At 42.8% G+C, this 27,576-nt stretch overlaps 1 protein-coding gene across 1 annotated transcript; it reads left to right on the forward strand.

Moving 5' to 3' along the window:
• Window positions 1-858: 858 nt before the first annotated feature.
• LOC309550082 (uncharacterized protein) lies at window positions 859-26,245 on the forward strand (the record flags this gene model as incomplete). The annotated part of the gene is made up of 3 exons (XM_082250544.1): window positions 859-898; window positions 3,802-3,923; window positions 25,675-26,245. Exons 1-3 carry the CDS (start codon window positions 893-895, stop codon window positions 26,243-26,245), a joined length of 699 nt encoding a protein of 232 aa, XP_082106670.1. The 5' UTR covers window positions 859-892.
• Between the last annotated feature and the right edge of the window lie 1,331 nt (window positions 26,246-27,576).

Raw genomic sequence — 27,576 nt, forward strand, 5'->3', positions numbered from 1 at the left:
CCAAATAAATATATAAAGTGCACTCAGCATATTTTTTATTATTTTCCAATAAAAAATCCAAAAGTGCTCAGATGCCAATGGAAAAGTGCAATAACATGCCAACAATCCAGTGCAGTGGTAGGTGCCAATCTTTCCCCCTTTTGATGTTCAACTTACCGGACTAAAATGACCCCTGGGCCATATAGCATAAGGGTCAAAGGAGCTTGTGTCCCAGTAAGGAACCGGATGAAAAATCCTTGGAGGTCTGGTACATACTTATCCCAACAGGTATAATATACCGGTATGCATTCATATGGAAAAGGAAAAAGGCTCACAATAGTGTAATTCCGTTAATTATATTTATTGGTATTAAACATAGAATTTACAAAAATAGTACCGTATTTTCCGGCGTATAAGACGACTGGGCGTATAAGACGACCCCCCTAATTTTCATCTACCGGTAATACTTATACTTAGGTTACCTTGGAGATATTATACTCAGCGTATAAGACGACCCCCCATTTTTGGGGGATTTTTTTGAGGTTCAAAAGTAGTCTTATACGCCAGAAAATACAGTATATGTTTTTGTCCTCCTAGTGGGTCAACAAAGAATGTAAACCAAATGCGATAGTGTCTTCCGTGGATCGATTAGCTCCAAAGGCAAATTGGTACCTTTCGAGCACTGGCAGAATATTTCTCTTTTAGTATAGTTCTATAGATAGTATTTCTTGAAACTTTTTATTTTCATTAGGACGTATTAATATGCACAATGGCCTTGGTTACACATGTACTGCTATTATACTGCATCATGAAAAGTTGCATTATAGTAAATGCTTAGTGGCTTTTAATACATTTTTTAAAAATGATTTTCTTTTTTTAGCTGTGGACATAGAAAATATTTCACCCTAAAATAATGCAGGTAAGAAATTGAACTTTTAACATTGTTAGCATGTTATCCTTTTGAAGTTTTGAATGGTAAAGGGGGTCAGCTTGTTTACAGAACTCATTGGGATTGATTTACTAAAGGCACATAGGCTGTTCACAACATGGTGAAAATTCACCTTGCAAGGAATACCCAATTATGTACAAGGACAAATAAACTGTATTATTGCTTGAGTGTGATTATCGTAGATCAGGATTTCTCAACCAGGGTTTCATGGAAGCCTAGGGTTCCTCCTGAGGTTGCTAGGGTTTCTTTGAGCAATAGGCAATTTCTTCCTCTCAGATAAGTTTCCATGACACCATTGTTCCTTTTAGGTATCTGTAAGGGGGTAATTCTTCCCAATGATGACAAGAGTAAGGAGTGTTCTTCCCACTGATTGTCACACTAATGTGTCATGAGTTGTAGATTTTTAGGGGTTCCCCGAGACCAGAAATTTATTTCAAGGGCTTCTCTGTGTTGAAAAGGTTAAGAAAGGCTGCCGTAGATGATGGGCTGATGAGCTCCACCTCATTCCCCAGCAAAGGGAAAATGTCTTTACAAAATGAAGAGCCTATTTTTCTCAACCCCTATGACTTATCACATCACTGACTCCTCACTTTTTAGGCACATGGTGTGATCAAAATGTGTGGACAGGGGACTATCATACATGTTTTGTTTGGATATCCCATTCTAATGCCATGGCCATTGTTATGGCATTATCTCTTCACCCTTATTTTGCAGCTTTAACAGCAGTCACTTTTCTGGAGAGATTTTAAAGAAGATTTTGGAGTGTGCCTGCGTTATTTTGTGCCCATGGCTTTTTTTCAGCTGGAACTTTGTGGAACTCAGTTCCACTACCTCTGGCTCAGGCCCTCTGCTCCCTATTCACTACTATCACTTGTAAACACAGAAGTCCAGCTTCTGTGTTTACCAGTGACAGCTTGTCCCCCACAGATCTGCAGAGTGCAGGATGGGGAAAAGGGAGAAGAAGGTGTTCGGAGTGCATTGTGGATGTAGAAACCCCCACTGGATGATTTCCCTGCAAGTTAGAGAGGAGGAGCCATCTACAGTGTTTAGGGAGGTATAAGATCCAGCTGGGTGCTTCAGTTTAATACAGCAACAGAAGTAAGACATGTGGAAGATGGTGGAGCTTTTAAGGAGGAGGGGAGGTTGAATGCAGAGGTCAGAACTCAAGAGGGGTGAAAGTGAGATGGGAGATGCAGAGGTAAGCAGCTGTGGAAGAAGGCTGATCTCTGCACTCTGTGTGTAGCACACTCCTGAACCCTGCACTATGTACGTAACGCAACCCCGAACTCTGCACTCTGTGAAAAATATATGTAAGCCACTAAATTAAGGAGCTACCTATAGCGCTTGCTAATGATATGTTAATGTGGTACTTTCAGAAATTCAAATAAACCAAAATTCTAGTAAATAATGAATTATGCAAAATAAATATAAATAAATATAAATATGTGCATCGAATAAATTGTGCAAATTATGCAGTGATCATCAATATCTCTAAGTGCATACAAAAAGCAGTTCAAATAAAATGCATAAAATAGATACGGTTCTGTTGTCTCATTGGTGCTCTGTATAGTCCATATGAATATAAGGTGATTTTTATGATCACAGTTCAAGAGGGGATGTTCCTTGTGCCAGAATAGGAATAAAGTGCAAGTGCTCAATGCAGGTCTGCCAATCAGCCTTGTGGTATGTGAATGGCACCGATTACTCTCCACCTTGTGAAGGTAGTAGATGGGTCACTCACCAGATGTATTTGGTCTTAAATACCATATAGCATTAAGACCAGACAGCGCTTGGTTAGCCACCAGGGCCAGGGTAGGTACCCACTCTCAGTACAGTTCCTCCATTCCCAGTATATGGCAGGTCCCACCCTTTCTTTCCCCCCGTGTCAGTCCAAGGTAAAGTAAAGAAAAAGATCCAGATGGTGTGATACTGTTTTAAAACCATTATTTCTCCTCCACTGATAAATAACAATCAAAACAATGTATATGGTATCCAGTGAGCAGTCACAGACAGAGCTGGGAGTGGAGAGCAGTAATCTCCAACATGCGTTCCACTCGCTCCTGTAACGTCGTGAGGTCATGGGAGCGAGTGGAACGCACGCTGGAGATTACCGTTCTACCATGCCGGCTCCGTCTGTGACTGCTCACTGGATACCAAATACATTGTTTTAATTGTTATTCATTGGTGGAGGAGAAATAAAGGTTTTAATCCACCATCTGGACCTTTTTCTTTACTTTACCTTGGCCTGACGCAGGGAGAAAGAAAAGGGTGGGACCTGCCATATACTGGGAATGGAGGAACTGTACTGAGAGTGGGTACCTACCCTGACACTGGTGGCCAACCAAGCGCTGTCTGGTCTTAATGCTATATGGCATTTAACCACTTAAGCCCCAGGCCTATTTTTGACACTTTTTGTTTACAAGTTAAAATCAGTATTTTTTGCTCGAAAATTACATAGAATACCTAAACATTATATATATTTTTTTAGCAAAGACTCTGGAGAATAAAATGGCGGTCATTTCAATATTTTTTGTCACACGGTATTTGCGCAGCGGTCTTTCAAACGCCATTTTTTTGGAAAAACTACTAAAAATCACATTTCACTGCATTTAAAAAAAAAACAAAACAGTAAAGTTAGCCCATTTCTTTTTTATATTGTGAAAGATGATGTCACACTGAGTAAAAATATACCCAACATGTTACAGTTTAAAATTGCCGAATGTGTGTCGGAGGTGTAATGTCACGTTCTGTTCATCTAAATTTATAAATGGATTCCATCAGTAAAACATGACATGACAGTGAAATTAGAACCTATACATTATATTATTAGGGATATATAAAAAGTGCATTCATCAAATAACTCTTTATTGCAGGTTAAAATGGAACGTGCCGTCTTGACATTGCTGTGCCTATGGAGCTGCATCATTACCGTCGCGCCACTTACTGAAACACAAGTTCACACTGCGATACAGTACATCACAAACACTTTCCATCTGTAAGCATTGTGATTTATTTGTGTAATAATTACAATCTTGATGAACCAATGTATGCCATCCGGATAACCTTCATTTTACCCTACCCCAGTTTCGCAAGCTTACTTTAGCCACCATATTCCTTTTGATCAGTTCCCCACCACTGCCCTTCCATAGTCACCAGCAATTATCAACAATACTTAGTGCTAAGGATTAAAGGCTAGCGCTGAGGATTATAATTATACTGATACCACTGTATAGTAGGCTGCTGCTGGTATAAAAGGTGATGTACCTTCATAAAGTGTATAGTGCAAAAGTATACCTGCGCTGCTAACAAAACAAACTAATAAATAAATCTCAATAATTATAGTGTATAAATAGTCTGTGTAAAGTGCTAGTGCTCAACTTAAAATACACAATCCTATATCTTAAATACCAATCAATATAAAAATATACATAAATACAAATTTTATATACGTGAAACAAATGAATGTGAATAAAAATCCTTCAATTAAAGACGTGCTGAAATAGTGACAGTCTTTGTGCAAAGTATAAGTCCAAAGTGCTGCATGCTCATAAAACAAGTGCCGGTGCTCTCTCTACATGGGTAGGTGCTCCCCTCCTGGACCCCTACTCACCAGAAGCCAAATAATACACCGCCTTCAAAAAATTTCCTTAGATAGGACGAGCCTTATTGGACCATCAACGGCTGACGCGTTTCGCTCCTCACACAGAGCGTTATCAAAAGCTTTTGATAACGCTCTGTGTGAGGAGCGAAACGCGTCAAGCCGTTCGTCCGAGTACGTACTGCGCCTGAATACATCCACCTTCTGAGTTACGGGGACACGGGGAGTAAGTACAGTCGTTTGGATTGGCAACCCGTGGGATGACTTTTAGGCGCTTGAACCTTTGCCATATTGTAAGTGTATCTTGTATTGTGTGCATCGAATAAAGTAGTTACATACTTCACGATGCCAGCATCTCTTTTCTTTTTTTGAGCAAATACCTGGATGATGTGATCTACAGTAAAGCTATTGAGTTGATGGTCCAATAAGGCTCGTCCTATCTAAGGAAATTTTTTGAAGGCGGTGTATTATTTGGCTTCTGGTGAGTAGGGGTCCAGGAGGGGAGCACCTACCCATGTAGAGAGAGCACCGGCACTTGTTTTATGAGCACGCAGCACTTTGGACTTATACTTTGCACAAAGACTGTCACTATTTCAGCACGTCTTTAATTGAAGGATTTTTATTCACATTCATTTGTTTCACGTATATAAAATTTGTATTTATGTATATTTTTATATTGATTGGTATTTAAGATATAGGATTGTGTATTTTAAGTTGAGCACTAGCACTTTACACAGACTATTTATACACTATAATTATTGAGATTTATTTATTAGTTTGTTTTGTTAGCAGCGCAGGTATACTTTTGCACTATACAATACTTAGTGCTGTCAGCAATTGCACGCTATCCAATGCTTCTCTATAAGGGAGAGAGTATAGAGAAAGGAAAAGAGGGAAATTAAAAGAGTTTGATAGAGGAAGAGGAAGAGAAAAGGAAAATAAGTGTTTTGTACTAGACATAGAATCATAGGTGTTCACTAATTTTTTTTTTTTTTTTTTCCCAATAAAAAGCTTTATTGCAAGAAAATCAAATACAAACAAAAGCTTTAACAACAATAGTACATTTTGAAATATATTGATACAATAGAGTAACATGTATAAAATACAAGGTAGGAATCAAGCCACAAAAATGTTACAAATCAAAGTATAGAATATACTAACTGCTGTGGTCTGATCCCTGAAAGCAATAAACTTAAGCAATTAAACGCTGGGGGCAAAGCCCACAGCAACGGCTAAGCCGTATAATAGAAAAAAAAAGAAAGAAAAAGAAGAAAGGAGAGAAAAAGGTGTGAGAAGGAAGAAAGAGAAAGGGAACAGAGAAGGGTAGGTGGGATAGGGACATGGTAATGTGTGGGAGAGTTACAATTGAGCAATTTGACTACAAAGCAAGCTTAGTATACATATCGTCCAAATCTGTGTGATTCGGATTGCTAAGGACAGACAAGCACTAATACCACTTGAATCTAATGGTCAAAGAATCTATTGAAAGTGTCAGAAAGTATAAATTCACACCAGGGTCGCCAAGTTCTGTGAAAAGTTGAATCATTTTCCTTCTTAATAGCGAGAATCTCCTCCATCTCATAGAAAGTTTTAACTTTTTCGATCCATTCCTTTGTAGTAGGTCTGGATTGAGCATTCCAGTGTAGAGGGATGACTGCCTTTGCAGCATTGAGTAAGTGCCTAGCCAGAGATTGCTTATACTTCTTGTAAGTTAAATTATGCAAGTGTAAAAGACAACAAGCAGCATCCAAGGATAACTTGGTGTTGGTGATATATTTTATGAGATGTATGATCTCACTCCAGAATGATTGGATGGCAGGACATGACCACCATAAGTGCAAGAATGTTCCTCTACCTCTCAGGCATCTCCAGCATCTATCTGAGATCTGCGTAGACCAACTTCTGAGTTGTACTGGGGTAATATACCATTGTGTCAGGATTTTAAAAGAAGTTTCTTGAACTCTCGTGCTTAAGGAGCATTTATGAGTAAAAACGCACGCCTTTTCCCACTGTTTTTCAGTAAAGGTGCGATTTAAATCTTTTTCCCACACTAGTTTGTATTTGTCAGGCAGAGCTCCAGTAGGCTGGGACAGCCATTGATAGGCCTGTGAAGTAGTTTTAGTGCAAGGAAGTTGTCTAAGGCAAGTCTCTTCAAGAGCTGTTAGGGGAGTGCCCAAATGCAGTTTGGACTTCGAATTTCGAAAAAAATTATGAAGTTGCAGATAATTCCAAAAGGAAAGACAAAATCCCTTAGGCTGCAAATTATTAAATTCGTCAAGAGATAGTAACCTGGAGCCATTCACACAATCTTTAACTCGTAACTGTGCTTGGGGGTGGGCCCTGTCTCCATTGATAGACCTGAAATCCAAACCAGGAGTGAAATCGGGGTTGTTTGAAATGGGAGTCATTATCCCAAATTTGGTTATTAAATGATTTTTAGATGCAACCCGGTTGATGATGTCTAAAGTGGTGGATATCAATGGTTGCTGCCTGATTTCCAATGGGTAGTTCAGTGGATTCGTCCAGAGTAAATTATGTGCAGGGAAGCTAGAGCAATCTCTTTCCAGGGTTACCCAGTCCTTCTGTAACAAGTGACAATGCCAATCTACCACTCTTGTAATGTGAGAGGCTTGGTGGTACTTGGAAAAATTTGGTAGGCCAATACCCCCGTGGGGTTTAGATCGTTGTAAAATCTGGAGTTTGATTCTCGGTCTTTTCAATGCCCATAAAAATTGTCTCTGAATAGTGTTCAATTTACAGAAAAAGCTACTCGGAATTTTGACCGGTAGAGCGTGAAAGAGATAAAGTAGGCGGGGAAGAACTACCATCTTCAAGATAGCCGCTCTCCCAAACCAAGAAAAATTCTTGGTATTCCAACTCTTGAGGTCCTTGCCTATGTTTGCTAATAACGGGGTAAAGTTAGCCTCAAAGATCATGTCAATCCTGGGAGTTAATTGGATTCCCAGGTATTTTAAGGATTTAGGCACCCATTTGTAAGGACAGTTGGCACGAGTAAGTGACCTAATATTTTCTGGGAGTGAAACGTCCAATGCCTCTGACTTCGAATGATTTACCTTAAAATTTGAAAGGAATCTAAATTTTTGGAATTGAAGATTTAGATTAGGAATAGAGATGTGGGGCTGAGTGATGTAGAACAGGAGGTCATCGGCATAAGCCGAGACCTTAAATTCCCTGTCCCCGACCCGGAATCCGTGGATCGCCGAGTCTGCGTTGATGTGTCTAATCAGCGGCTCCAAGGCTAGGATAAACAAGATTGGGGACAGAGGGCAGCCCTGTCTCGTCCCATTTTTTAAATGCAAGGGCGTAGAGAAAACATTATTAACTTTAACTTTTGCAGTTGGGTTCATGTAGAGTGATCCGATCCATCCCATCATGTTGACCCCCAGACCAAGGTGTGGACACGTGGCGAGGAGATAATCCCACGCCACTCTGTCGAAAGCCTTCTCAGCGTCGGTAGATAACAGCAAACCTTGTAACTGATCAGTCTTTGCAGCATGGAGTAAGTTTAGGGATTTGATAATGTTGTCCCGTGCTTCTCTCCCAGGCATAAAGCCTACCTGTTCTGGACCTATAATATTATGTAAAAGGGGCCTAAGTCTGTTTGCAAGAATTTTAGCCAGAAGCTTGACATCTAAGTTAAGTAGCGAAATCGGCCTATAGCTAGCACAAAGGGTCGGATCCTTATCCTTTTTTGGAATAACCGTTATGTAGGCGGTCAGAAATTCGGGTGAAGGATGTGTCTGTTTGGAAAGATCATTCAGGGCCGAAGTCAGGGGTCCTACCAGTAATGGGTACATTAACCTATAGTATTGCGATGTCAGACCATCGGGTCCAGGACTCTTGCCACATTTCAAAGAGTGGATCGCTTGTTGAACCTCCTCCGTTGAAATGTCTTTCTCTAGTTGGGCAATGTCTGATTGTGAGAGGCATGGAAGTCCACTATCTTTTATATATCGGGAAATTAGTTGTCCTCTGGGACCTGAAAGGTTAGCTGGGCGAGATTGTTGGGGCAGATTATATAAACTTTCATAATATGAGCGGAATGATTCTGCAATAAATCTGGGGTCATGAATCTTGTTATTTTGCTTGTTTCTCATAAATGGGATATGTGTTGCCGTCTGCAGGTCTTTAAGAGCCCTTGCAAGAAATGTGCTGCTCTTATCACCGTGTTCGTAGTATATTGCTTTGTTGAAGTAAATTGACCTTTTAGTTTTATTATTTAATATGTCTCTCAGTGTCTTTCTAGTGTCAGTCAATTCTTCTAGGATGGAACTAGCTGCAGAAATCTTGTGTTTTGCCTCCAGATTAGCAATTTTGGAGACCAAATCGTCCAGCATCCTCTCCTTCTCTTTTTTTTTCCTCGCGCCAAATTTTAAAAATTCCCCTCTGATGACGCTTTTGTGTGCTTCCCAGATTGTCAAATGTGACATCTCGGGTGAGGAGTTTTCTCCAAAATAGTTAGAAATGGATCCCTCAATTTCTTTTTTAATTTCTGGATCGAGAAGAAGTGAAGGATTCAGTCTCCAATTAAAGTCAGACTTATATTTTGTGTCAAAGTTAAGAGTGATAGAGATGGGTGCATGATCTGACAAGACTATGTGACCTATTCTCGCCTCCACTAAGTCAGGTAAATCCCTCTGCGAGATCAGAATAATGTCTATTCTAGCATATTTATTATGTGGGGCAGAGTAGTGGGTGTAGTCCCTATCCGATGGGTGTAATGCACGCCAAGAGTCAACCAAACTCAAGGATCTCAACAGTTCCTTGATTTTCTTGAGTTTTCCGTATGCAATGCTGGTTTTGCCCGAGGAAGTATCCCTCAAAGGTTCCAAGGGTACATTAAAGTCTCCTCCGAGGATGATACAACCCGACGCAAAGCTTTTAAGTTCATTAATCATTTTTGCACAAAAGGTAACTTGGGCCCTATTAGGGAAGTAAACGTTTGCCAACGTCAGGGGTCGTCCATTCATGGAACCCGCCAGGAAGATAAATCTCCCCTCTGGGTCCGCCAAAGCCTTATCAACAATAAATGAAGAGTGTTTGCTGAGCAGGATGGCCACTCCCTTGGTTTTTGCCAACGGGTTGGAGGCCGAATAGATTTTAGTAAAATGTCTGTCCGTGAATTTGGGGATGTGATCCGCTTTGAAGTGTGTCTCTTGAATGAATGCGATATGAGCTTTGCTCTTTCTTAATTCACCCAATAATTTCCGTCTTTTCTCTGGGATGTTGAGACCATTAGCGTTGAAGGAAACAATTAGGGGCTTTTTGCCAAGGTGAGCAAAAGCCATCTTGCAATTATACAGTAGTTGGGGGTAGGGTGGGAATTTGGAAGGGGGAAGAAAGATGAAAAGGGTAAAGAAATGAAAAAGAGAAAACAAAAGACAAAATATGACCAGTCGACTAGAGAGGTACTTCTGTCAACCAAAAATTAGGCTACACGGCTGAGTTATTAGTGACACTAGAAAAGTAACACGTGGCCACAACCCAACAGTATATGTGCCTAGTGGGTGCGTTGGAAGGAACGCAACGCAGCGGCGGGTATCTAAAGTTCCTGTGAATCAAGGTAACACCCCGACCCACAAGAAGCGGCATGTGTGATAAAAAAAAGAATATGAAAAAGCATATAACAGTTCTACAACTCTCAAATATGCTAAGTAACAGGCAGGATTTAAAATAAACCTTGCAAACCATGGTATGTTTGGTCTGAAAATGAGATGACGATGTCCAGAAGGTGTCAAAAAGGTGAATAATGTCTGCTACCCAAGGGGGGTACCCCAGGCAACGGTAAAATCGATTTAGATTTCAGGTATAGCATTTATGACTTCAAAGCCAGAAAAAAAAAAAAAAAAAGATCTTTCTCCTGGGCACTCTCACTACCCTGCAATGTCTTGAGACAACATGTCTGTGTGTGTGCTCTTAGACCATATTGTCACAATACCTTAGCGTATCAAACGAAGTAACTCTTTCTTTGAATGTCTAGGTCCAGTTCCGTAGATAAGGGCTTACAGGAGCAACCTTCTGGTATTGCAGGGTAAGAATAAGCGAGTCAAGCGATATCTAAAAGTAAAACATAATCAGTGAAACACAGACAATATATTGAATCAACTTGACTGATGAGGATAAGCGCCCATAAAGACAGTTCCTGAATAAGTACTCCAGCATAGCTTCTTTGCTTAATCCTAGCGAGCTAGAAGAAACCAACATCTGAAGGGTCAAACTATCTTCTTGAACAAAGGTGACCTCTAGTGGCGAAAAAAAGTCAATGCCACAGAGAGCGTGTCATCTCCGTGAAGCTAAAAAAAAAAAAAAAAAAAATTGTAATGCTAGAAGGCTGACACAACAGTTCTTATAACTTTTCATCTCAGGAGCTAAGACTCAAACAATGGAAACTGTGATGTCGGTATGGAGCTATCCTCAGAAACAACAACTGCCAAAGTCATCCAAAGGCAAATGCTGAGAAGTAATTTACCAACATAAGGGTTAGAAAAAAAAGGAAACAAAAGTAGAATACCAAACTAAAGGCGCAAGCCTAATAGTGAAGTGAGATCCAGGACAAAGAGGCCTTATGCGCTATTTCGGATCTCTCAGCCTCGGTGTTTTCGGTGGTGAAGCAAAGGGCAGCTGCTGATTTTTAAACTTCGTCTTGTTGCCCCCTTTGGGGTGAGGAGATTTGTGGGCAGACGTTGAGGGCGAGCTCTCGTATGCGTGATGGTTAACAGGGGAAGAGGGCAACAGAAACTCTGCGTACCATTCTGGTAAGCTGATTTGCTCTAGGTGAAGATTTGTACAAAAGGAGGGTAGATCGTCCGGAGTCCGCAAGAGGTAATTTTTCCCTCTGAATGTAGCTTGTAGTGCGAACGGGTATTTCCACTTATAAGGAATATTCCTTTCCTTTAGAGCTTCTAAAAGGGGTCTCACCGCTCGCCTGTTTTTTAAGGTAATTGGCGACAAGTCCTGAAAAAGTAAAATGGGGACCTCGTTGAAAAGGATCTGATCATTCTGCCTTGATTTGGCTAGAATCTCCTCCTTAAGCGTGTGACTGGTGAGGCAGCAAATAACATCCCTCGGGGGCATAGAATCAGGAGCCTTTTGCCTAAGTGCCCTATGTGCTCTGTCCATTTCTATGGGTGATTCAGCAGGCCTCTCCAAGAGGTTATTAAATATGGATGTAAGTGCTGATCTGATGTCCCCTCCTTCCACAGTCTCAGGCAGACCGCGGACCCTGATGTTATTTCTTCTGCCACGATTATCTAGATCCTCAAGATGACGATTCATAGATATTAGATGTCCAGCATGAGTACAGGTCACCTCTTCAAGTCTTTTGATCGCTTTATCTCTGCATCTACCAGCTTTTTCCACCCCCGCCATCTGATCTGTCAGCCTCACAACATCTGCCTTTAGATCAGTAATGGCAGCTCCAAGAGAGCCTTTAATGTCAGCTGCAATGGCCATCATGTCATTTAGTGTCAGTTGCCTGTCTCTAGGGGAAGCAGCACTTACATTATCCTCGGATGCGGCTATAGATTCATTGTCAATCTCTTCTTCATCCTCTGAGGACTGTCTCCGCGCCATTTTGTGCCCAGTAGTGTGCCTCCTGGAGAGCGCCGCCTGGGCCTTGAATATATCGGCTATGATTTTGCCTTGGGTAGCCTTGATGGACTTCACAGGTTTGGCCGGAGGGTTCGCCTTACCGATCCTGCCCATAATGTAGGTGAAATCAGCTTGTCTGCCGTTGTAGAACGGGTGCAATGCCGCTTCGGGTCCGGAGCTCAGGGATCAAGCAGCCATCCGCGCTGCGTGCCAAGCCACGCCCCCACTAATTTTTACTTCATAGCACATACATTTTACTACTATTGGTATTCTAATTACTACAGGCCCATCATCTCCTGTAGTAAGGGGAAGGAAATGGTGTCCAATAACTATAAATTTAGGAGACCACCATTCACTAGCTTTGTGATTGATTAAAGGCCTGAGTCAAAGAGCATTGTGCTTGCTTAGATGGCATCAGTTTGAGATGCTTCTGAGATCATTAAGAGTTTGTTGACAGGTACATTTGACCTGCATTTGACTTGCTTCAAGTAAGTTTTGCATTTTCACAGACTTGTAAAGGAAAGCAAAACTCATTTCATACAAATGGTAGATACAAAATTAAAGCAGCGCTAGCACTCAATAATAAAAAAATATATAAATACTCTGTATATGCGCTTCAATTAAAGATATATAACACTCTCATAGAAATATAAGTTAAAAAGGTGTGTATGGTTATATCAACCTTAATAAATAACATTCAATAGTGATATAAAATATAAAGTGCTGAAAGTAGTGAATAAGAACTTTAAATATGAATAAATTGCTAAAAATTAGTGAAGAAAAGTCCATAAATATAAATCAATAATCAGGTGAAATATTATAGGACTATAATATTTCACCTGATTATTGAGTTATATATTTATGGACTTTTCTTCACTAATTTTTAGCAATTTATTCATATTTAAAGTTCTTATTCACTACTTTCAGCACTTTATATTTTATATCACTATTGAATGTTATTTATTAAGGTTGATATAACCATACACACCTTTTTAACTTATATTTCTATGAGAGTGTTATATATCTTTAATTGAAGCACATATACAGAGTATTTATATATTTTTTTATTATTGAGTGCTAGCGCTGCTTTAATTTTGTATCTACCATTTTTCCCCTAAGCTTTTCTTAGTGTTGCAGCAGCTGCACCTTATACACGGTTTTTAATTTACACTTTTTCACTTGAAACTTTAATTTTAAGAGATTATCCATTAGCGCGGGTTTTAAATTAGTTTTTCTCATTTCATACAAAGACCCAATGACACAGGCCTTAAGGCTAGTGCTAAACAAACAATTTTAGGGCTCATGTCCTTGAGCATTGTTTTTCTGAGTTTGATGTGCATTTGGAATACGCATCAAATGCAAGTCAGCAAACCTGCTGTATTTAACTTTGTTTGCATTTCTTTGAACAAAGTATGTCCTATTTAGAAGTGTTTGACCTTAATAGTACATAAGGAAACACAACACAATGCAATGAAAATCAGGTCAAAGCAGCCTTGGAACTCCCATGTGTATCTGGGGACTGGGGCGCTTTCACTTTTAATATTTTTTTTTAAACTGTCCCTTTAATTTTTTCCAAAAACTTTTATTGTTAGCACAGGAAATATAAATATCCCCCGTGATAGCAATAGACAGTGACAGGTACTCTTTACTAAGAGATCTGGGTTCTAATAGACCCCAGATCTCTCCTCTTAAAGCTTCATATCATACCAAGATCAGTTTGATCTGGTGCTTTTTTCAAACTACTAACGGCTTGTTTACCACCAGCAAAACCATAGTGATTAAATGCTTCTGATTTCTCAGACAATAGAGATGATTGGGGCAGTTCCAGTCCCTAGTCAGCTCTATGGTCAGCTGGTGGAACTGCCAGCTGCACATTCCAGTCTCCTGGTGGGACAGGAGAACCTGGGAGAGCCACAGAAGGCAGTGGGAGCGGCAGACATCCCATTCCGCTGCTTGTAAAAGCAATCTAGTATCAATCTAGTGGCTAATTATCTGCTAGGATTGCTTTAGCAAGAAAGCCGACTGCCGGCTGAATAAAAAAAAAAAAAAAAACAATACCAGGCTTCAGGCATCATCCAGGTATAACCACTCAAAGTCCAGCGATGTACTGGTACATCACTGGTCATCAAGTGGATAAACTCATTAGCAAATTACAGGAAGATCTCAAAATGCTAACAGGGAAACATTTTGAAGGAACTTGTGAAGGAATGAACATGTGACCTATCTGCAGGTTGAAAGTGTTTCAAAAATATTAAAGCTCAATTGAGCTTTTATTGTAAATCAGCTAAACTGAAAGCTGTGCACTGAAAATGATTCAATCCCATTGCAGACATATCTCCCTCTTACTCTTCCGACATTGGGTGCAGGCACCAATGGGTCATTGGCCGCTCCATAAAGTCACTATCAAGTAGCAAAGGAAAGGAAGACACTCTCCATTAAAATCTTTACGTTATTTAGATATACCATGCACAACCTGATCAACCTGTCCCACAAGCAGTAGCGTGTTTCTCCTTATCTGAAACATATTCATACGTACCACCCGACTTGACAAACGTTGTTTAAAAAAATCTAAAGGGCCTGGTGGAAAATTGCGGGCCAAACACAGACAGCATTTAATCTTTGGCAGTCACTGTTTGGGTTTTAGATGCTAGGACTGTCTGAATACAACAGTGGGTAGGGGAGATGCTTCCATCCACTCTGTTTAACATGGATGGGGGAATCAAAACACATACAAAATAAATACAGAAAAAAAAAAAGATAGAAAAAGAACCCAAACTAAAAAAAAAACATTTCTGGAATTTCCAATTCTATAAGACATTGTCTATTCCTCACTAGGGTTGAGCGAACACGGACTGTATTATTCGTGTTCGTACCGAATAATTGGATTTTTGTTACCCGAACACGGACACGAACACTTTACTGTATATTCGGGTAAAAATCTGTGTTCGGTCGTTTTATTTCCGGGTTTTGCATGCTTTGGCGCGCTTTTCATGGCGGGCTTTCAACAGCCAATCAACAAGCGTTTAACTGGTGTGCCTAAGCCATCCCAGCCATGCCTGCAAATGTATCAGTAGCTGTGATTGGCCATCTGAAGCATGTGACCAAGTCTTTATAAGTTCGAGGCAGCGCCGCTGCGGCGTCATTCTGCTGTTAAGATCAGGGAGAGAGCACACATCAACGTGCTGGCTGCTGATTAGGGACAGACAGGAAAAAAAAAAACATTTGTGTCCGGATAGAATTGAGGGACAGGTCGGAGTGTGTTAGGCAGGGCGAGTTGTAGGCATTTTAGGGAGAGAGTCTGCTGATTTTAGGGACAGTGCGTTCTACAAACTACAATCGATATTGCTGTGTGGGGTGGGGTTTGCAGTCAACCGATCTACGATCTTATAAATCCTGTTAGGGAGAGAGCTGATTTTTAGGGAAAGTGTGTTCTACAAACTACAATCGATATTGCTGTGTGGGGTGGGGTTTGCAGTCCCGATCTACGATCTTATCAATCCTGTTAGGGATAGAGTCTGCTGATTTTTAGGGAAAGTGTGTTCTACAAACTACAATCGATATTGCTGTGTGGGGTGGGGTTTGCAGTCCCGATCTACGATCTTATCAATCCTGTTAGGGATAGAGTCTGCTGATTTTTAGGGAAAGTGTGTTCTACAAACTACAATCGATATTGCTGTGTGGTGTGGGATAGGAGATAGGCAGGTGTCAGTGATCCACATCCATTTTGCTGTGTGTGGGCTGCAGTGAACACAATCTTTTTGGGGGTGCAGTGAACACAATCTTTTTGGGGTGCAGTGAACTCAATCTTTTTGGGGTACAGTGAACACAATATTTTTGGGGTGCAGTGAACACAATCTTTTTGGGGTGCAGTGAACACAATCTTTTTGGGGTACAGTGAACACAATCTTTTTGGGGTGCAGTGCACACAATCTTTTTTGCCCACTGAGGAGGAGGGAGAAAAGTATTTTTCTATCAGGCACTGTGTGCAGCCTTTTTCCTTCAGCTGTGCTGTGCTGAGTGACTGATCATACACTGCTGTGTTCAGTTCATATGTGCTAATATTGAGTGGTTTCAAAAATCATACACTTTTTTTCTATTCCACTATTCAATATACAGCCTTGGGTTAAAAAAAATTAAGTTGTGGCCTGCAGCAGAGCTGAATGATATTTGGGGTTTTTGGGGTTCATCTCATACTTCTGAAGATTTGAGGGTGCTGCCTGTTCCATACTCCCCCTACTCCTCATCCAGCCTTTTAGGGGTACAAACAATAGTAATTGGGGCCTAGTGTGGTTGTGTACGTGTGATATACATACACTTTTTTGGATCATATTTTCTATTCCGCTATTTAATCAAAAACCTTTGGGGATCAGTTAAATTGGGGGATAGTCTGTGTTGGTACGTGTGCGATCCACCTTTCCAAGTTTTTGGGGTTCATCTCATACTTCTGAACATTTGAGGGTGCTGCCTGTTCCATACTCCTCCTACTCCTCATCCATCCTTTTAGGGGTACAAACAATAGTAATTGGGGCCTAGTGTGGTTGTGTACGTGTGATATACATACACTTTTTTGGATCATATTTTCTATTCCGCTATTTAATCAAAAACCTTTGGGGATCAGTTAAATTGGGGGATAGTCTGTGTTGGTACGTGTGAGATCCACCTTTCCAAGTTTTTGGGGTTCATCTCATACTTCTGAACATTTGAGGGTGCTGCCTGTTCCATACTCCTCCTACTCCTCATCCATCCTTTTAGGGGTACAAACAATAGTAATTGGGGCCTAGTGTGGTTGTGTACGTGTGATATACATACACTTTTTTTTGAGCATATTTTCTATTCCGCTATTTAATCAAAAACCTTTGGGGATCAGTTAAATTGGGGGATAGTCTGTGTTGGTACGTGTGAGATCCACCTTTCCAAGTTTTTGGGGTTCATCTCATACTTCTGAAGATTTGAGGGTGCTACCTGTTCCATACTCCTCCTACTCCTCATCCATCATTTTAGGGGTACAAACAATAGTAATTGGGGCCTAGTGTGCTTCTGTACGTGTGAGATACATACACTTTTTTTGATCATATTTCCTATTCCGCTATTCAATAAAAACCTTTGGGGATCAATTAAATTGCGGGATAGTCTGTGTTGGTACGTGTGAGATACACATTTCCAAGTTTTTGGGGTTCATCTCATACTTCTGAAGATTTGAGGGTGCTGCCTGTTCCATACTCCTCCTACTCCTCATCCTGCCTTTAGGGGTACAAACAATAGTAATTGGGGCCTAGTGTGGTTGTGTACGTGTGATATACATACACTTTTTTTTTTATCATATTTTCTATTCCGCTATTTAATCAAAACCTTTGGGTATAAACAATTAAATTGCGTGATAGTCTGTGTCAGTACGTGTGAGATACACCTTTCCAATTTTTGGGGCGCATCTCATACTGCCGAGGATTTGAGGGTGCTTCAGTCTGCCTCCTGCCTGCTCCTCCTACTCCTCTTCCTCATCCTGCCTTTAGGGTACAAAAAATTGTAATCGGGGCCTAGTTTGTGTTTGTACGTGTGAGATACACCGTTTTGTAAAATTTGTCCTATTCCGCTATTCAATATACACCCTCTTTGAGTGTAAAAAATTAAATTGCGGGATAGTCTATATCGGTACATGTGAGATACACCTTTTTAAATTTGTTTGGCGCATCTCCTTCTACCGCCGAGGATTGCAGGGCGCTTCAGTTTGCCTCCTGTTCCCAACTCCTCCTACTCCTCTTCCTCATCCTGCCTTTAGGGTACAAAAAATTCTAATCGGGGCCTAGTCTGTGTTTGTACGTGTGAGATACACCGTATTATAAAATTTTTCCTATTCCGCTATTCAATATACACCCTTTTGGAGTGTAAAAAATTAAATTACGGCATAGTCTGTATCGGTACATGTGAGATACACCTTTTCAATTTGTTTGGCGCATCTCCTTCCCCCGCCAAGGATTGCAGGGCGCTTCAGTTTGCCTCCTGTTCCCAACTCTTCCTACTCCTCTTCCTCATCCTGCCTTTAGGGTACAGAAAATTGTAATCGGGGCCTAGTCTGTGTTTGTACGTGTGAGATACACCGTATTATAAAATTTTTCCTATTCCGCTATTCAATATACACCCTTTTGGAGTGTAAAAAATTAAATTACGGCATAGTCTGTATCGGTACGTGTGAGATACACCTTTTAAATTTGTTTGGCGCATCTTCTTCCCCCGCCAAGGATTGCAGGGCGCTTCAGTTTGCCTCCTGTTCCCAACTCATCCTACTCCTCTTCCTCATCCTCCCTTTAGGGTACAAAAAAATTTAATGGGGCCTAGTCTGTGTTTGTACGTGTGAGATACACCGTTTTTTATCCTATTCCACTATTCAATATACACCCTTTTGGGGTAAAAAACATTAAATTGTGGCATAGTTTGCATATTTGACTGTGAGATACACCCGTGCGATACTGTTGTTGTTTTGTTCCGCTATTCAATAAACACCTTTCTAGGGCAAGATCTTAAATTACAGAAATATGAGGAGACCGTCAAATAGGGGTCGTGGCCTGGGTCGTGGTGCTGCTGGTAGAGCTCCTGTTGCAAGGAGAGGACGTGGTCGATCTGTGCCAGCTACACGCACAAGTGAAACACCTTCCACAAGTGTGAGTAGGCGACAGAACCTGCATCAGTATTTGGTAGGGCATCATACGCCTCTAGAAGTGAGGAGGCCAGAACACGTAGAGGCGATAGTAGATTGGTTTGCTGCTGACAGTGCCTCCAGTTCCTTCACATTGTCTCCTACCCAGTCTACTGCAGAAAGGTCAGAGTTGGCACCTGCAGCCGATGTCCAACCGTCTTTCACCTCACCCCCTTGCAAATCAGGCAAGCAGTCTGAGCCCCAAGCCATACAGCAGTCTCTTGTTCTTTTTGAGGACTCTGTCAGCAGGGTTTCCCAGGGCCATCCACCTAGCCCTGCCCCAGAAGTGGAAGAGATTGAGTGCAGCGATGCCCAACCACTCATTTCTCAAGATGAGTACATGCAAGGATCATCGCAGCACGTCTCCGATGATGACGAAACGCAGGTGCCAACTGCTGCGGCGTTCAGCATTGTGGAGACCGACAAGGAGGGCAGGGGATAAGACTGGGTGGAAGATGATGTGGAGGACGATGAGGTCCTCGACCCCACATGGAATGAACGTCATGCAGGTGACCTGAGTAGTTTGGAGGAAGAGGCGGTGGTCGCACAGAGCCACCAGCACAGCAGAAGAGGGAGCAGGGTGCAGAAGCAGAGCGCCCGTGCCCTAGACACTACGCCTGCTACTGCCCAACGCAGCAAGAGAACGAGCGCACCAAAGTCAGCTCAAAGGAGTTCTCTAGCATGGAAGTTCTTTAGAAAATGTGCTGATGACAGGACACGAGTGGTTTGCACCCTGTGCAATCAGAGCCTGAAGCGAGGCATAAACCTTCTCAACCTGAGCACAACCTGCATGATCAGGCATCTAAGTGCAAAGCAGGAGCTGCAGTGGAGTAGACACCTTCAAAACCAAGAAACGTCTCTGGCTCATCCTGCTTCCTCTTCTGCTGCAGTCTCGGCCGCTCCAGCCACATCTGTAGTGATACCGGCACCTGCCACCACGCAAACAGAGGATCTGTCAGCAACACCACCACCTGGGTCACCAACCATCTCCACAATGTCGCGTGGAAGCGTTCAGCTTTCCATCTCCCAAACACTTGAGAGGAAGAGGAAGTACTCCCCTACCCACCCGCGATCCCTGGCCCTGAATGCCAGCATTTCAAAATTCTTGGCCTTTGAAATGCTGTCTTTCCGTCTGGTGGAGACGCACAGTTTTAAAAACCTTATGTCGGTGGCTGTCCCACAGTACGTCGTGCCCAGCTGCCACTACTTTTCCAGGCAAGCCATCCCTTCCCTGCACAACCAAGTGGGGGAAAAAATCAGGTGTGCACTGCGCAACGCCATCTGTGCCAAGGTCCACCTAACTACCGATACGTGGACCAGTAAGCACGGTCAGGGGCGTTATATCTCCTTAACGGCACACTGGGTAAATGCAGTGGCGGATGGGCCTGAGGCGGATAGCAATTTGGCGCATGTCCTTCCACCACCGAGGATTGCAGGGCGCTTCATTTTTCCTCCTGTTCCTAACTCCTCCTACTCCGCTTCCTCATCCTCTACTGCCTCCTCATCCGGACAGCGTAACACCTTCACCACCAACTTCAGCACGGCCAGGGGTAAACGACAGCAGGCAGTTTTACAACTTGCCTGTTTGGGGGACAAACCACACACCGCGCAGGAGTTGTGGAGGAGCATGGAACAGCAGACAAATGAGTGGTTGCTGCCAGCGAGCCTCAAGCCCGGCCTGGTGGTGTGCGATAACGGGCGAAATCTCATAGCAGCTCTGGGCCTAGCCGGTTTGACGCACATCCCTTGCCTGGCGCATGTGCTGAATTTGGTGGTGCAGAGGTTCCTTAAAAACTACCCGGATATGTCAGAGCTGCTGCAGAAAGTGCGGGCCGTCTGTGCGCACTTTCGGCGTTCTCACCCTGCTGCTGCTCGCCTGTCAGCGCTGCAGCGTAACTTCGGCCTTCCCACTCACCGCCTCATATGTGACATGCCCACAAGGTGGAACTCCACCTTGCACATGCTGCAAAGACTGTGCGAGCAGCAGCAGGCCATAGTGGAGTTTCAGCTGCAGCACGCACGAGTGAGTAGCTCTGCGGAACAGCACCACTTCACCACCAATAACTGGGCCTCCATGCGAGACCTGTGTGCCTTGTTGCGCTGTTTTGAGTACTCCACCAACATGGCCAGTGGCGATGACGCCGTTCTCAGCTTAACTATCCCACTTCTATGCCTCCTTGAAAAAACAATTCGGGCGATGATGGAAGAGGATGTGGCACAGGATGAGGAGGAGGAGGAGGAGGAGGATGAAGAGGTAACATTTCCAAGGCTTTCAGGGCAGTCATTCGCAAGGGGCTCCGAGGGTGGGTTCCTGCACACACAAACGCCAGGGACACAATTGTCCAGCAGGGGCACAGTTCTGGAGGATGGGGAGGATGAGGAGGAGGAGCTGGAGGAGGAGATGGAACCATGTTCACAGCAGGGTGGCACCCAGGCCAGCTCATGGCCATCACTGGTGCGTGGCTGGGGGGATACAGAGGACACGGACGATACACCTCCCACAGAGGACAGCCTTTCGTTGCCTCTGGGCAGCCTGGCACACATGAGCGATTACTGGGTAACCACGCTGCTGGATCCCCGTTACAAGGACAACGTACGTCCTTAATTCACTCACTGGAGCGTGATCGCAAGATGCGCGAGTACAAGCGCACGCTGGTAGACGTGATGCTGCTGGCATTCCCACCTGACAGCGGGGCCACAGTGGAAGCACAAGGCAGAGGAGGAGGAGGAAGAGGTCGCCAACGCAACCAGGGCACCACCAGCACCTCAGAAGGCAGGGTTAGCATGGCCGAAATGTGGAAAAGCTTTGTCAGCACGCCACAACAAACAGCAGCACCAGCAGCTCAGATGGAACGTCTTAGCAGGAGGCAGCATTTTACCAACATGGTGGAGCAGTATGTGTGCACACGCCTACATGTAGTGAATGACGGGTCTGCCCCCTTCAACTTCTGGGTCTCCAAATTGGGCACATGGCCTGAGCTTGCCCTTTACGCCTTGGAGGTGCTGGCGTGCCCTGCAGCCAGTGTATTATCTGAACGAGTATTTAGCACGGCTGGGGGCGTTATAACAGACAAGCGCAGCCGCCTGTCCAGAGACAATGTGGACAAGCTCACGTTCATTAAAATGAACCAGGCATGGATCCCACTGGACTTTTCCGTACCTTGTGCAGAATAGCGATGGATACCGACCTTACCATCTCATTGTTCCATTTTTGCTCTTTCTCACTCTTTTGGGGTGTACCCTCATTTAAAATTTGTGAAAAGAAGCAGTGTTGGCTACCTCGTCCTCCTCCTCAGGGCCAGATTAACGTAGGGGCTATTGGAGCTGCAGCTCCAGGCCCCTACCTTTTATATATGCCCCGGGTTGGCCATATTCACTGTTACCGCTCTTCTGTCACTTGTAAACACAGAAGTCTGGCTTCTATGCTCGCTTATCCAGGCAGCTCCCTCAGAACCTCCCCACACAGCACGAAGGCCGGACAAGGAGGGACAGTTGCCGATGCATGGATGTGTTTATGGGCTTCAGAGACAGCATCCCATGTTGAATTAGGCATGCATGGCTGCACCCTTCCTCCTCTGGGTGCATGCCAAGGCACGGCCCTTAAGGCCCTTCAAAATCCTCAGCACCAAGCCCATGATGCTCTTAATCCGGCCCTGGTCCTCCTCCACCGCCGCTTCCACCTACACCGCCCATAGGTGTGCGCAGCCTATTGCATTAGAGTGTGCACCCCAAAGTTTAAATACACATGCATGTGTTTGCCTACATGTACATGGCCCCGATACATTACTCTCCCTGCTGGCAAAGTGAAATAGAGCAGAACAGGTCCGAGGGAGATCTTTCCCATCTCCTCACTGGCAAACAGAGCGATAATGCTAATGTGCCCTAGGTGATTAGGGTGTGCCCAGGTACACCCGGCACACCCTGTGCGCATGCCTATGACACCGCCACATCCACCACCACCTCAACCTCCCTCCTACTCCATATGGGCCTCGTCCTTCAGAGATGAAGAACATTGTTTTATTTTTCTGTTTTTTTTTTGTTGTTTTAAGTTATTTCCCTATACACATTTGTTTGCAGAGCACTTGCCATGCTCTTAAATACATTTTGCTGCCATTTGCAGCACTCTAGCCCTTTCCTTTGGTGTTTTACAGCCATTTTAGTGCCTGAAAGTTCGGGTCCCCATTGACTTCAATGGGGTTCGGTGTCCGGGAAAAGTTCGGCAAAAGTCCGGGACACGGACCCAGACTTTTTTTTAAAGTTCGGAGGAAACCCGCCGAACACGGACATCCAGGTGTCTGCTCAACTCTATTCCTCACCCCCACCTCATATGCTTCCCATAATAACCATCAGTACGTTTCATTAACAATCTTTGGAGAGAATATTCTCCCTCATCCATCGTTAATTATATCCATAAGCGATTCATTCTTGTTATCAATCATTAAGGGGAGAAATCTCCCACCCCCAAGACCTTTCTTCACCATGGTCTCGTGAATCACCCTGTGTTGAAAGAGAGAACCCCCCCCCCCCTAAAACAACCCCCCCCATACCCTCCTCCGAAAGAAACACTACTTCCGCTCCCCGCCCAATACACTCCCCGTGATTACCGTTAATATTATTATTAGTAATCCTTGAGGAAAGAAAAGTTTTCCTCAATCCTATTATCGTGATTTACACTCATGTGTGATTAATTCTATTATCAAACAGCAAGTCATCAGGGGGAACATATCCCCAAAACCTTCCTAAACCATAATTCGTGATACACACCGTGAAGAAAAAGAAAGAGAAAAAAAGGGAGAAGGGAGGGAGGAGGAAAAGGGGAGAGAATATATACTTATTGCCCCATCAGAAAACATTCTCCCAGGACTCATTTCTTCACTGTCTGAGAGCATATGTTGATCTATATTTAAGCAAATCTTTTAATTACCTCTCATTTCATGCCAGAAAAAAAAAAAAAACCCGGGACCCCACATTTCACTTGGAGCATACACCTCAAATGCTAATTGTAAGAATAGGGATGGTACCACCTCCAATTCCATAGTCTATCCCCAACCATTCTAAATGTCAGTGATTTCCTCTGAGTAGAACCTCCAGCCCGCCCAGATCTCTTGAAAAAGGGACTGTTGACCCCGGGAAACCAGCACCCTCCTCTCCGCCTCCATGATCCCATTAACCTCTTGTTTCCATTCTCCTAAAGTAGGAGTTTGTACAACACAGTTGATGTACTTGTAGTCTGTTTTACCTTGTGATCTACAAGAGGGAGTCATAAAGGAGAATACAGACTATATAACGTAGAAGACAACCTAATTGAACAATGAGATGGGTGGACAGTGAGCAGTGGAATTCTTGGTATACATTAATATAGGGGTAAGGAGTGTTATCCATCAACTCCAGAACCCCCATTTAGGGTCAGACTGTGTCGTGGGGGAGAAGGACAACATCCCTTGTGCTTTTTATGGTAATATTCAGTAAAATGTAACATCAACAAAGAATACCATAATTCTGTTATGAACTGTATGGATATCAGGTTTGAGCATTATTATGCCACTCTAGCCAGTGTGCCCATATCTTGGAAATTGTACCTTCACTGGCAGCAAACATGCGTTTGTAGGAACCGTGAGTATGTACTATGGTAATTACTTCATGTTTAGTTGGAATTTCAAGTGTTTTCCAGTGTCGGACAATAGCCAATCTAGAAGCCATTAGATTATGTGTAGTTATGGTGTGGAAATGATGAGGTATGTTTTCCATACCAATGTTTAGCAATGTAAATTCTGGGGATGGAGTCATTTTTGCTGTATTTTTAACAATCAGCAAGTTGACTGCATACAGTGATGTCTTCAACCCTAAATCACCCTCACTTGCAAGTGAAGAGTGGTGAAACACATCAAGGAAGGCTGATTTTGGGTTGGAGACTTCATTGTACGCCATCAACTCGCTCATTATTAAAAAATACTGTAAGAAAAGCTAATTGGAGTGTGGCTGATTTTTTTTTTTTTTTCTGATTTTCATACCCCTTACTGATTGTAAATTTCTGGTTCTGACTCAGCAAGGATACCCTGCAGACCTCTGCAGACAGACCACTGCTTCCACACAGAGAGCAAGATTTCTTTGTAGCATGCAGGCAGAGGGCAGGCTTTTCTATTGCCCTAGCACACCTTCTGTTTTTTTTTTCATAAATGTTTTTTTTAAAAGATAAAAAAGTAAAAGGTTTATTATTGAGTAAAAGAAAAATAGAAGAACAATACAGACATTGGTAAAAGTGATAATACTTCACATCATCAAAGGGTAAAATCAGGATAAGACATAGAATGTCTGGACAACACCGGCACACCTTCTGTTTAAGTGCCGGGTCACACTTGTGCGATGCGGGAAGGCTGCGAATTCGAAGTCTGTTCTCGCATCGCAAACGCACATCTGGCAGTTCGCACTGCCATATGCGATACGCAGGGGGTGTTAATGAAATGTTAACGACACCCCCAGTTTGATCGCATATCACAGTGCGATCTGACAGTTTGCACAGGATCGGATCGCACAAGTGTGAACCACTGTGCGATCCGATCCTGATGCGGCTGAAAAAAAGGGTCATGTGCGACTTTTGTGCGGGTGCAGTGCGAATTTAGCCATACAAAGTGTATGGCTGAATTCACACTGCACATCCGATCGCATGTAATGAAGGAGCAGTGCGCTCCGATATTACATGCGATCGCCGCACACGCTATAGTGTGAACCGGCACTTAAAGAAAGTTTGGAATATATGTAGTTAATTTAAACTGAAGTTGTCGTTAGCTCTACAAATTAAAGTTTTCTTTTTTATTAATTTAATAATTTTTTTTTTAATATATTTAGGCCTGATACAAGGCAATATGCCTATGTAGCAGTTTTCTCTAAAGAAGAATGTGACAGTCTCTCTTTGAATAACAACAATCTCCAAATCCTGCAAAATGAAAACGCGGCTGAAATTACCAATGCCTTAAATAATGACCAGAGAATCTATGACGGAAAACAAATGGTTTTGGCAACCTATGGAGAACGTGGCTTTCATGCTGAATATCGCCTGCTGTTCCCACCAGAGGGATCCAACGTCTCCCCTGTCCAGCAATTGGTGAATACTAATCCTGATGCAGTCTGTGCCATCTTCTACACTCTTAACACCCCATGTGTGGGCATATGCACCAACACAACGAACAACAGGAATATCATCCAGAAACTTTATGTGTTTAATAAATATAACAACAACAAAGCATTTGTATACAATCTAGTATATTATCAGGATGTCATAAACAAAAAAATAGGAAAAGAGAACATTTGGGGTGGTCTGGAAAAAGTTATTGAAAGAATGGATGTGTATCGCTGCTTTCCCAGCAAATGCCTCAGATGCTTTAAAAACAAGACGAATAAAGGCCACTGTATTAATTAAATGAGCAGGAATTGAAGTCCAGCTCAGTGTTTATGATGACTTTAAATAGTTTGTTTGGGTGAAGCTGGTCCAAATGAACTATTTCCTTTATTAACAGATGTTCCTGCTGATATAACATCAGCTACATACAATATATAGTGCTGTGTTCCGGCAGCAGGGAAAGGACTTTTTGTCCCATTCCCAGAACAAAATCAGGTTGGGCTGAGCACCGCTCAGCCATTCACAGGATGTTTTGTATTTTATGAATGAGTACACAGCTTCCTCTGATTGGCTGAGGAGAGATGAGTTGATGACATCCTGATCTCCATCTTAGCCAATCAGAGGAAGCCTTGTATTCCATTATAATAAAATGTTTTTGTAAATGGCTGCAGATACAATGTACAGTTTATACACTGCCCCCTGCAGGTACGTCTGTTATTCAAGGAAATAGTTCATTTAGGCCAGCTTGGCCCAAACAAACTATTTGAAGTCTTTAAAGGCTTTTAAGAATTACGCTTACTGGTACCCTAGGGACTTATTCTCTCGCATCTATAAAAGCCCAGCTCCATTCAATTTTTAGTTTAAAGTTGTTATTTTTAGTTTAAAGTGGTTGTTAACTCTTACATATACCCAATGAAGTGACTGGTCTCAGGTGATACACAGAGATAAAACAAATTCTCCTACACACGTTGTACCTGTTTATCTGCAGTCTTCTCTTCTCTACATCTGTTCAGTCCAGAATTGTTAAAGTGTTACTAAACCCACAACAGTAAAATCAGTCTGTATATGCAGTAAAGCATGCTTGCTATACTCACTGCAGAACTTAAGGGGTTAATCCTCCACATTGTGTAAAAAGGCTGTGTGATCCTGTCTTTTCTGACCCTCCCCTCCTTCCTTGTCCCCCTGATGGCACAGAGTCTATGGAGTCAGGCTGCACATGCTCAGTTTGGTGTGTATTGCTAGAGTCTTTTTACTTTTATGGGAGACTGCATGTAATCAGCACAGATCCAATCAGCACTGTCTAGACAGGGGGTCTGGGGTCCTGCAGTCACATAGGACAGTCAGATAACTCCACCTACAAGCTTTACCAGTGATTGGCTGGAATCTGATAAAAGTCACAAGACTGCTATATACTGCAGATGAGAAAAGATATTTAGCAGTTTATATTTACTAAAATAATTGCATTTCCATGTTCTGTGGAAGACCAGGTATGGTGAATGCAGGGTCCTGGGTTTAGTAACACTTTACTGATTGTCTGAGCTGTCAGAAAACAAAGGGCGGGAGCTGAAGTTATACTCTGCAGAGCTCAGTGAGAGCTGATTGGAGGGAATGAATACACCCCCTTCACACAG

This window comes from Pelophylax lessonae (assembly GCF_965119305.1).
Source record: "Pelophylax lessonae genome assembly, chromosome: 3".
Taxonomy (NCBI): domain Eukaryota; kingdom Metazoa; phylum Chordata; class Amphibia; order Anura; family Ranidae; genus Pelophylax; species Pelophylax lessonae.